General features: G+C 59.3%; 2 protein-coding genes across 2 annotated transcripts; one reads left to right on the forward strand and one right to left on the reverse strand.

The window, feature by feature from the left end:
- Nucleotides 1-298: 298 nt before the first annotated feature.
- On the reverse strand, nt 299-7,916 carry KAT2A (lysine acetyltransferase 2A). The gene is made up of 18 exons (XM_043584495.1): nt 7,496-7,916; nt 7,233-7,356; nt 6,753-6,898; nt 6,557-6,646; nt 6,086-6,267; nt 5,799-5,990; nt 4,800-4,906; nt 4,485-4,595; nt 4,265-4,401; nt 3,970-4,178; nt 3,633-3,759; nt 2,651-2,761; nt 2,042-2,185; nt 1,664-1,778; nt 1,532-1,568; nt 1,389-1,452; nt 1,168-1,252; nt 299-1,033 (listed from the first exon to the last, which is right to left on the reverse strand). The coding sequence occupies exons 1-18, from the start codon at nt 7,832-7,834 to the stop codon at nt 840-842; spliced, it is 2,514 nt and encodes an 837-aa protein (XP_043440430.1). The 5' UTR covers nt 7,835-7,916; the 3' UTR covers nt 299-839.
- Nucleotides 7,917-9,154: 1,238 nt separating this feature from the next.
- HSPB9 (heat shock protein family B (small) member 9) lies at nt 9,155-9,666 on the forward strand. Its single transcript, XM_043584499.1, has one exon. The coding sequence runs from the start codon at nt 9,155-9,157 to the stop codon at nt 9,641-9,643; it is 489 nt and encodes a 162-aa protein (XP_043440434.1). The 3' UTR covers nt 9,644-9,666.
- Nucleotides 9,667-9,894: the final 228 nt, after the last annotated feature.

Below are 9,894 nucleotides of genomic sequence, written 5' to 3' on the forward strand. Positions count from 1 at the left end.
AGAGTGGTCTCCACCCCACCCCCCACCCTTCTGAATCAGCTGTAACCATGTCCACCCAGGTGAAGGTGGCCCGGTGATTGGGACCGCTGCAGCACCCACACCTGGGCAGGAGTGGAAGTAGGGCTGTGGCCAGGCAGGTGCCATCGTCCCAGGGGCGTGGCACTAGGTATGAGGCTTGTTGGGGAGGGTGGCCCCAGGACAATCTGGGGTTTAATAGACTCCAGCTTGTAGGAGGTACGGGGAACAGGGTCAGCCTGTTCAGGCTATGGACTCTACCAAAGAAACAATCACACAGAGGGGAAAAAGAAAAAAAAAAAAAAAAAAGCTTTATTGTTCCCTCTGAGGGATTAATGCCAGGAAATGAATGGTCCCCAGGTCCCCCACCCCTGGGGGACAGACAGAACTGTGCAGGGTGAGGCATGGCCACTCCAGTCCCAGTTGAACTTCCAAACCCTGAAGCCCCCTCCCACGAGCTAAAAGTGGCAGTCTCAGCCCTCAAGCAAACAGTGGGCCAGGCGAGGCCGAGGCCTCCAGAACTTCGTGGCTCTGCGGGGACAGGGCTGGGGGCCACCGGGGCCGGGCAGGGTTTATCCTCTAGCCACCAGCCACTGTAGAGGGGCTGAACCCCAGATCCAGGAGATCCCTGCCCAAGGTCAGATACAACGGAGAGTGGGACACAGCTGCAGGCTTGGGGCCTGAGGATCCAGAAAGGGCTGCAGGGCCCGGGGCTGGAGTGCTTTAAGCTGAGAGGAACCTGGGCGCCAGGGGCACCCCTCAGGATGGGATCAGAACCCAAGGTGGAGACATTCCAGGTCAAGGCTGCGGTCCAAAGCCAGAGGCTACTTGTCAATGAGGCCCCCCTCCTTGAGCTTGAAGTAGAAGAACTTCTCCAGGGCGCTGGCACAGCGGCAGTACTCGCTGTCCGGGGGGTTGTACTCGCGGCAGTTGGCAATGACCCGCTGCAGGTCAGCCACAAAGAGCTTCCGGGTGACATAGTAGCGGCTGCGCAGTCGCTCCGTCATGGTCTTCAGGTCTGGGGCAGCAGGAAGTAAAGGCATGCTTTTAAGAGGCTGAGGCGAGCGGGGCTGTGGGGTCCAGTGAAGGCAGGAGCAGGAGTAGATTTGGGGGCCAAAGAGGAAGGAAAGGGTCGGAATGGAGTGTCCTCACCAATAGGGAAGCGGATGACCTCATAGTAGTCAGGGGCCTCTGACTTCTTCACAGGCTCCATGAAGGGCCAGGCACTGGGGTGTGACTAGAGAGGAAAGCTGAGCTGGAGCCAGGCCCACTGTGCCCCAAGCCCACCTCGTGACCGCCACCCACCCCAGAATGGGTCATAAAGCCAGAGTCGCTGATGCAGGCACCCCCAGAAGGGAACCTGGTCTCCCCACCTTGATCTGGGCCAGCAAGTTTTTGAGGGTTGTGTAGAGCTGGTCTGGATCCTTCAGCTCCTTCCTGGGGTGAGAGACACCACGTCTGAGGCCCTTGGCCCTTCTGCCTCCCCCAACACCCTCTCCCTCCACACAGCACTCACCCCTTCTCCTTCCCCAACGGCTTCCAGCCTGTCTCTCCTGCAAAGTGGGGAGTGGGTGGGGAGAGCATCCCTAAGAATTCGAGAACACACACCGAGCAGGGTGCCCCCTCCCCCAGCAAGACCCCTGCTCACGAATGCCGGGGACACTCTCCACAGGGATCTGCCTCACACCCTCCTTGAAGCAGCTGAGCCCGGGGTAGACCTTTCGGATCTGGGCTTGTTTGCGCTCAATCAGCTTCTTGATGATCTGAGGGAAGGCAGCGTCTTGAGGGGCCGACTCCAGTCCCAGCGGAAACCCTCCCAAGCGCCACAGTCAGAGGCCCTGCGGCTGAGTCCAGGCGCCTCGCCTCCTAACTTCCTTGGGAGGGAAAGCAAGAACCAAGATCCCGGCCCACCCCAGGCCTGGCTCACACACGCACATACCTGTGGTACACACCCACACATGCGTGCTCTCCCCCACGTGCACACGGTAAGCCCCAACGATGAGTGCACGCACATGTGCACACACACCTCCTTCTGCTTTTTGATGATGTGGGACAGCTCCGTGTAGGGGATCCGGGGATTCAGCTCACACTCCATCAATGTTGCACCCTCATAGTCCTTAATGTAGCCCAGGTAGCGGCTCTTGGGAACCTTGATGTCCTTGGAGAAGCCCTAGGGAGTGGACAGTTATGACCCAATCCGTCGACAAGGCTTTTCCAACTTGAATAGCTCTTCCCCCAGGAGCCTCTGAGGGGCGGTGCAGGCCTTGTCTGTTCTCCCGGGTTCCCGGATCCCCTCCTGTGGTGGCTGGTACAATGCTCTGTGTTGTGTGGGTTCAATCACTCTGTCCCCAGAAAGGTTCCAGGTCAGCTGCCCCTCCCGACTCCCTGGCAATGTTTCCCTGGATGGGAAACATTCCTCCAGCCTGCCCTACTGCCCTCCAGGCCCTCACTCTTCACTGGGGCAGCAGCGCGGCGGGGGGAGGAGGGGCAGGAAGATGGGCGAGAAAGATCTCCTCGCAGGTGCTGGATGAAGCAGGGGACATGAAGGGACTCCCATTCCGTCCACAACAGGGGGCCGGACAGAATGACCCCTAGCCCCAGGCAGCAGGCAAGTGTGCAGGGAGGGGAGGGTCACCTGCTTTTTGAAGTAGCCAATGGCGTACTCGTCGGCATAGGTGAGGAAGTAGAGAATGTTGTGTTTGATGTGATACTCCTTCAAGTGGTTCATCAGGTGAGTCCCATAGCCCTGTGGGGGAGGCGAGCAGGGCTTACCAGGGGGGCCCCAGAGAGGAAGGAGCAGACTGGATAGGATGTAGAGACAGCTAGGGGATCCTGGACATACAGGAGAAAAGGCAACTGGCAGAGGAAGGGGAGTTTGTGGGGAGAAGGTGAAGGAGACTTTCTGAGCACTTATTCTGGGCCAGGTGTGGTGCTTGGTACTTTACAGACCAACTCTCAAGTCAGTCCATGAGGTAAATGTTATTACCTCCATTTTTATAAAAACAAAAACAAAAACAAAAAACTGAAACTCAACTATGTTAGGAAACGTGTCCAAGGTCAGACAGCCAGCCACGGTTAAGGCCAGGATGGAAATCCCAACCAGGAAGTTGCCGTCCACGTGTCACTGGTTCCCAGTTCCCAGGCGTCAGAGTTGGGGGGAAAGGGGAAGAGGAATCACAAGAGCCCCACTCAGTGCAACATTTGAACCCTCAAGAGAGTGTCTTCCACACACGTCTAGACCAGGGAGGCACCCTGCAGATCTGGGTTATGTAGAATAGGAGAACCGGGAACCCTACCAGTGGGTCTGTTGTGACAATTCCAGGACAGAACCCAGGACGATCACCCAGCCCAGGGCTAGTGTAAAAATTATTAACTCCCCAGTGGATGTGAATGTTCTTGTGAAGGAAATTCAGGTCCATTTAAAAGCATTACTGGTTTGGGGCCTCCATCTGTCAACAAGTGTCTTAATATGCAGTTATCAAAGGACAAATGCCACCTTGTGGGGCCCGGAAGAACTGCCTGGCCACTAGAAGACCTACTGGGATTTTTGCTCTGACCCAGTCCAAACTGAGAAGCAGGTGGCCGGAAAGGGGCTGGGGCCAGGAACACGCACTCACCTTGACTTGCTCATTTGAGGTGACAGCACAGAAGACAATCTCTGTGAAGCCCTGGGTGGGAAACATGCGGAAGCAGATCCCACCAATGACCCGCCCATCCTTGATCAAGGCCAGAGTCTTGTGCTTCCTAAGGGGAGAGGGGACAGGTCACTGCCCCTACCTGTTGTTCCCCAAATGCTCCCGGGATCCCCACAGCTTTGGAGGGCGGGGCCGCACTCAGTGCCGAGAGCGGAGGAACAAGTATTCCCACAGGTTGGAGGAAGAGGAGGGGGTGGGGGGACATAGGGGGGCCAAGGACAGGTGCCCAGGTGTGGCTGGGGCTCTTCTGGGGACGCACGGGTCAAAGACGAGGCGGGCGATGTACTCCTTGGGCATGCGCGGCAGCTGGTGGGAGAAGACATTCTGCAGCCCCACGAGCCACAGCAATACCCGCCGGTTGGCCTTGGGCGTCAGTGAGTTGCCGATGACATGGAACTCAATGATGCCGCGGCGCTCCTCTAGGCGGGCCGTCTCGTCCCGGGCTGCGTTGGCAGACAGCAGGCTCGTCTGGGCACCAGAGGAGGGCTGGTGAGCCAGGGCCTCAGGCCGATGAGGTCCCCTCCCCACACTGGTCAGCGAGCCGGGCTGCCCACCTCAGGCCCCAGCATGGCGGCAGGGTCGGTGATGGTGAGCATGACCTCGTTGACCAACTCCATGGGGATGTCGCCCATCACGCGGAGCCGCTTGGCATCCTCCAGGGTCAGGTTCTCTGGGAGCTTCCTCTTCTCACCTGCCGGGAAGGTTGGCAGGGTCTCCCATGGACAGCAAGAGGTTAGGGGAGGGGTGAATGAGGGTCAGGGGTCAAGTACCCACCTGGCATGGGCTCAGCCCCTCCGGAATCCAGACTCAAGGAGCTGTTGCTGCCCCCACCCATGGTGGGGCTGAAGATGGGGGCGCTGGGAACAACTGCCGCGCTGACCGTAGCTGAGGGTGAGCGAAATCAGGGGGAGCGGGGGGTGGTCAAAGGTGGCGATGGGTCCCACAAAGGGATCCGGGCCCTCTAAGCCCCAGGCGCACCCTCCCGCATGTCCCCGCGGCTGCCATCCACAGTGCCTCCTCCCCGGCAGGAGGCCAAGCTCAGCCAGGAAGGCCAAGCCGAAAGCCTACAGAGCCTACCAGGGCGTGTACCTGGCCTGGGCACCAGCTGGGTCCCCTCGGAGGGCGGCATGGTGAAGCCCGACTCCCAGATCGGAGAGTTCGCCCCATAGATCTCCTCCTCCAGCATGGACAGGAATCTGTGGGGAGGATACAGTCTGTCTCCCAACCCTGTCCTCCGACCCACACAGCAGCCTGGGCCAGACGCCAGAAGAACTGGAGGCAGGTCAAAGAAACCGTGTTCTCAGGGGGCTGGGAGCTGAAGAAGAGAAACAACCTTTGGTCTGGGGGCAGGGGGCGGCGGGGAGAGACACTCCCCTGCCTCTCTTGAGCCCCTAGTCAAAAGTAGCAGGACTGGACAATCCAGGACAGAGATCAGAGGCCCCGTCTGCCATGGGGTGTAGCACAGGGCGGCCGGGTGTGTGAGCCGGCGCCATCCTGTGCTATGTGGCCAGGCAGGGCACCGAGCCACCCTGCACCTCAGTATCAAAATGGGGGCTCAGAATCTACTCCCTCCTGTCACCTCATACTCCCACCTGGTGGCAGAGGGGGCACTGAAGGGCCTGGATTAGTCAGTAACGGCTTCTCAAGCTGAGCAGCTACGATCCTGGTTTCAAATGAGAGGAAAGTGTTGCAAAACAGAGGAGAATTTTACAGAAAGGTCTACAACAGGAGTGGAAATCGGTTTCACCTCGAGTGTAACCTCTGGTTTCTCGGCAGGCTGTGGTGGGAAGGGTTCTGAGGCTGTGTCCAGGCCCCGTGGGAAATGATTAGTCACCTCTACCAGGGGCGTGGGCAGGGGTAATGTTAGCACTCGGGCAATGTACCTGCCATCCCCAGTCTAGTACACGCAAAGGCAAATGCCAGCAAGTTGCATCTGGGCCCCGGACAAGTCTGCCAGGTAGACACCCAGATCCCAGAAGGCTCATGGAGGGAAAGGAGGGACCATTCCAGGAAGCCTTCCTGGAAAAAAGGGGACAACAGGCGGATGTGAACTGGGGCAAAATCCGGATAGGCCAGAATGAGCCTTACTTTGGGAAGTGGGTGAGGATGAGGGTCCTCTTCTCAGGCACCAGCTTGTCCTTTTCCACCCGGAATTTCTCTAGCAGCTGCCGCCGGGTCACAGTGAAGATGGAGCGGAGAAGGCTTCGCCCAAAGATGTGAGTGGTCTCGTAGCGGGGGAGGCTATCACAGCTCTGGGGCACGTGGCAGTAGCAGAGCCATCTGGAGCCAGTGGGGAGGTGGGAAGTGAGAATGGAGACGTTGAACCTAGGCTGGGCCTACAAGCCTCTCCTCATGCTGCCCTTGGCTGGACCTACCTGGTATAATTGACCTTGTAGGTAGCCACGTCCTCGGCCTGAGACCGCTGCCGAAATTGGGCAGGCGTCTCAAGCTTCCAGTAGTTAAGGCAGAGCAGGAACATCTTTGAGAGCTCAAACATCGTCTGCCGCTCCCGAGGGGCGAGGTGACTAAACTTGTATTGCACAAAGTTCAGCACACCCTAGAAGGGGCGGGCAGGGAACAGAACCAGGAAGGAGACGTGAGCAGCAAGCAGGGGCTTCTAATCCAAACACTGGTGCTTCCCGAGGGCAGGGTAAAGCTCTCCTCTCATTCTGGGGCTCCCGGTGAAGAAAAACTCTGGCCCACTCCCACCCCCATGTCCACCTGAAGCACAAAACATCCTCTCTTCTCTGAACTTCTCCCTTATCCTCAACTTGACAGGATAGGGACCACAGCCTCCTCAGTCCTCCAAGATGCCCCCAATTCTCTTACTACCTTCCTCATCCCACCTGTTCAATATTAGGCTTCTCAAACGGGGGACTGCCCAGGGAGCCCTCCACCACTGGCCGGGTCATCTGCAGGATGCATTTCCGCAGAAGCTGGAGGAAGAGGAAGAAGGAGGGGCAGAGGTCAGCAGAGCTCAGAGCTGCCGACTCCCTAGCCTTGTCTACCGTGCTCATCCACACTCACTTGGACAAAGCTCACCTTGAAGAGGTAGAAATACACCTGCTTAGTGTCTGTGTCCTCCTCCTTATGAACAGACATGAATAGGTTCTCCACGTCCACCACCATACCCAGTAGCCGGTTAATTTCCTCCTCTGACACATTCTCCAGGTGGGACACGTGGTCAGCTGCAAGGATAGGTGGTAGGGTTGGGAAGAATGGACAGATCACCAGAGCTTCCTGTCCCTCTTCACCACCAGGCAATTTACACCCTCGGTCCCTCCAACCAGCGTGACCAGCAATGAGACTGACTGCTCCTACATCAGTCCTTGGGTGGCCACTGTCTCTTCAGGGCTGGCAAATTTCCTTTTGCTTCCCTTGGGGGATACATGTTCCCAACTCAATCCTTCCTTAGGAGGTATTTTTGGTTGCACAAATGAAGCTCTGTGGCACTTAAATCACCCTGTCCGAGCAGGACCCAGCCTGACCCCGCCCTAGCTCCAAGGGCACTACCTGCCTTACCCAAGGGGTGCTCACAGCTGCGGCATAGCTCGCTCAGGTTGGCAGCTGGCTGCTGTAGGTCCATGCGGGGTGCAGTGGGGGGCTTGGGGTTTTTCCAGCCATTACACTTGCAGGTTTCATTGGCCTGGAGGCAGAAGAATCAGTCAGTAACCCTGTAACCGGGAAGGGGGTGCAGATCCCCAGCCAGAGGTTTGCCCCTATTCCCACCCGGGCCCTGGGATGCCCCAGGCCCCGCCCCCTCTCACCCCAGGCCCCGCCCCCACCTTGCAAGCCGAGAAGACCCCTAGCTTCTCAAGCTTCTTGGCGCGCGGCAGCCCCCGGACTTGCGCCTTCCTCTGGCTGGCGCGCTGCTGCTGGCTCAGGCCAGGTCGAGCCGGATCCCCTCCGCTCCCGGTCCCCCCACTTCCTACCCCGGGAGCCCCAGTCCCTGTGCTCCCGGCTGGGGCTGCAGCTGGGGCGGGGGCTGGTGCCGGAGTGGGAGCCGGAGTCGGGGCTGAAGCCGGGCTGGGGGCAGGAGTCGGAGTTGGGGCAGGGGCTGGAGACTGAAGGGGACGGGACTGCGTGGCCGGCGCCGGGGTTGAGGCCTGGGTAGGTTCCGCCATGGCCTCCCCCGCAGCGGAGCGGCACGGCGCTCCCAGCCCTAGGGCCGCATGGGCAACCGGCGCACAGTGCGCAGGCGTCGCTGCGCCGGGGCATGACGGGAATTGTAGTCTTTCACTGCCGCTCCCTTTGCCTCCGGCTTCCAGACTTTTCTGTCTTGTCTCTTGGTCCCAGACAAGCGAGTGAAGCCTGAGCCATTACCCTAGATTGGCTCCTCCTCACTTCATTCTCTCTTGGAGGCCTCTGGGACAGTGGAGATTGCTGTTTTCTTGGGGACTTGGAGAAGCATCTGAGAAAACAGGCTTCAGTTGAGGGGAATTGTAGATTCTGCCCACGAGGGTGCAAGTGCAGCTCTGGGGCCTGGAGTTGTGATGGCTTCCTGGCACATCCCCTCCTGCCCCAACCCCGGCCCTGGCCTGCACTGCGGACACAGACTTGCCCCTATGATGGAGATTAAAACGCAGCAGTTACCTTTCTGAACCTGTGAAGTTGCAAGGGTGGTGTTGTCTTTGGGATACTTCCACTCTACTCTTTGGTGGACTTTTCTGTATATACGTGATACTTCAGCAATAAAGGATTATTATAAAATCACTGAGCGCCAGGGGTATGGCCATGATCACGAGGGATACTGAGACGGGGATGAGGTAGAAGTAAAGGAGGGCACATCCCAGTGTTTGTGAATGGCTCTCCCCGTAACCCCGTGGGCACCTCGAGGGCAGGGCCCACCTCTTCAATTTTGTCCCGGAACCCAGCCCTGAGCCTGCCACAGAAGGCCCAGGGTCTGATGAATGCAGGAAACCGGGAAGTCGCGTTCATCTCCCAAGCCCCATCTGTCATCACAGGATTTGCGCGCGGTCAGAAAAAGGGGTTTCGGAGAATGTAAGACCCCATGGTCACATCCCGTTGGCTCTGTCCCAGGGGACAATCCTTGTCCTCGGGACAGATTCTTGGAAGGGCAAGAGCGCAGCGGCTCAATCTCGTCTTCCGCCCGGTGCTTGCGAGCGCTCCGGGGTCCGGATCTCACGTCCGGCATCGTTCAGCGTACGTAGGCGGGTCACAGCCCAGAGCCGTGGGGCCCTGTGACCGAAGCCGGGAAGGGCACGAGAGTGGGGCAGGAGTCAGGATGAAAGCAGCAGCGGTGCCCCATGGTGGCTGACCACCTGGCCTGTGGAAGCAGGATTCGCGTGGCTGACCCCAAACTGCTGAAGCGGGCCGGCCCGGGGTCACTGAGGGAGCCGGGCTGCGCGAGTGCCTCCCCGGACGTGCGCGCCGCTGCCCGCGTGCCTCGCGCCACTGCCCTCGGATAGCAGTTGCTCACTCGGATGCAGCGGGTCGGTAGTGGTCTCCCCAGCAGGAGCCGGGTGGCATCCCCCTGTCCCAGCGCAGCCCTCGCTGAACAGAACCAGGTGGCCACGCTACCGGTACAGCTGCTCAGGGACGATTCGGCAGCTTCGCAGAACAACTTCCCCGTGGAGGATGGCTTCCAGATGAAGGTGGATACCTACGGCTTCACTCCCGACGAGCTGCTGGTGCAAGTGGACGGCCAATGTCTGATGGTGACGGGCAAGCGGCAACTGGAGGGCTGCAGCCCGGACGGGGCCGGCTACCGCGTAGCGCACAGGGTGCACCGGCAGATGCAACTACCACCGGACCTGGATCCAGCCGCCATGACCTGCAGCCTGACTCCCTCGGGCCAGCTGTGCGTCCGAGGCCAGTGCCGGGCGCTGCCTCCCCCTGAAGCCCAAACAGGACCATCCCTGAGACTCCGGGGCCGTGGCTCTAAAAACGGTCAACCTAGCCTGACCCGATAAAACAACCCTGGTGTGCAGCAGCAGTCTTGGCGTTCCGTGGTCTTTTCTTGGGGTCGGGGTCAGAGGTCGAGGCATAACGGAGGTAAAGAGGGCTCGGGGAGGCAGGAAAGGCACTTTAGGTGGCAGTCCACCAAGAATCGGGCCTCTGTGGTCCTGGGAGAAGCTGGGGGCCCGCTCAGTGTGGCCCACTCAGCTTAGCTCACTGCCTGGCGCCGTAGCTCCAGCAGGGAGCAGTAGAGGCCCAGGAGGCT

The sequence above is a fragment of the Prionailurus bengalensis genome, chromosome E1 (genome assembly GCF_016509475.1).
Source record: "Prionailurus bengalensis isolate Pbe53 chromosome E1, Fcat_Pben_1.1_paternal_pri, whole genome shotgun sequence".
Taxonomy (NCBI): domain Eukaryota; kingdom Metazoa; phylum Chordata; class Mammalia; order Carnivora; family Felidae; genus Prionailurus; species Prionailurus bengalensis.

Bases quoted from the DNA above. Each gene is read 5' to 3' on its own strand.
- KAT2A (XM_043584495.1), bottom strand. From the start codon at position 7,834: ATGGCGGAACCTACCCAGGCCTCAACCCCGGCGCCGGCCACGCAGTCC. The intron at 6,647-6,752 runs GTGAGCTTTGTC...CTCTTCCTCCAG, and splicing joins TGTATTTCTACCTCTTCAAG to CTTCTGCGGAAATGCATCCT. The intron at 4,596-4,799 runs GTACACGCCCTG...GCTCACCCTCAG, and splicing joins CCAGCTGGTGCCCAGGCCAG to CTACGGTCAGCGCGGCAGTT.
- HSPB9 (XM_043584499.1), top strand. From the start codon at position 9,155: ATGCAGCGGGTCGGTAGTGGTCTCCCCAGCAGGAGCCGGGTGGCATCC.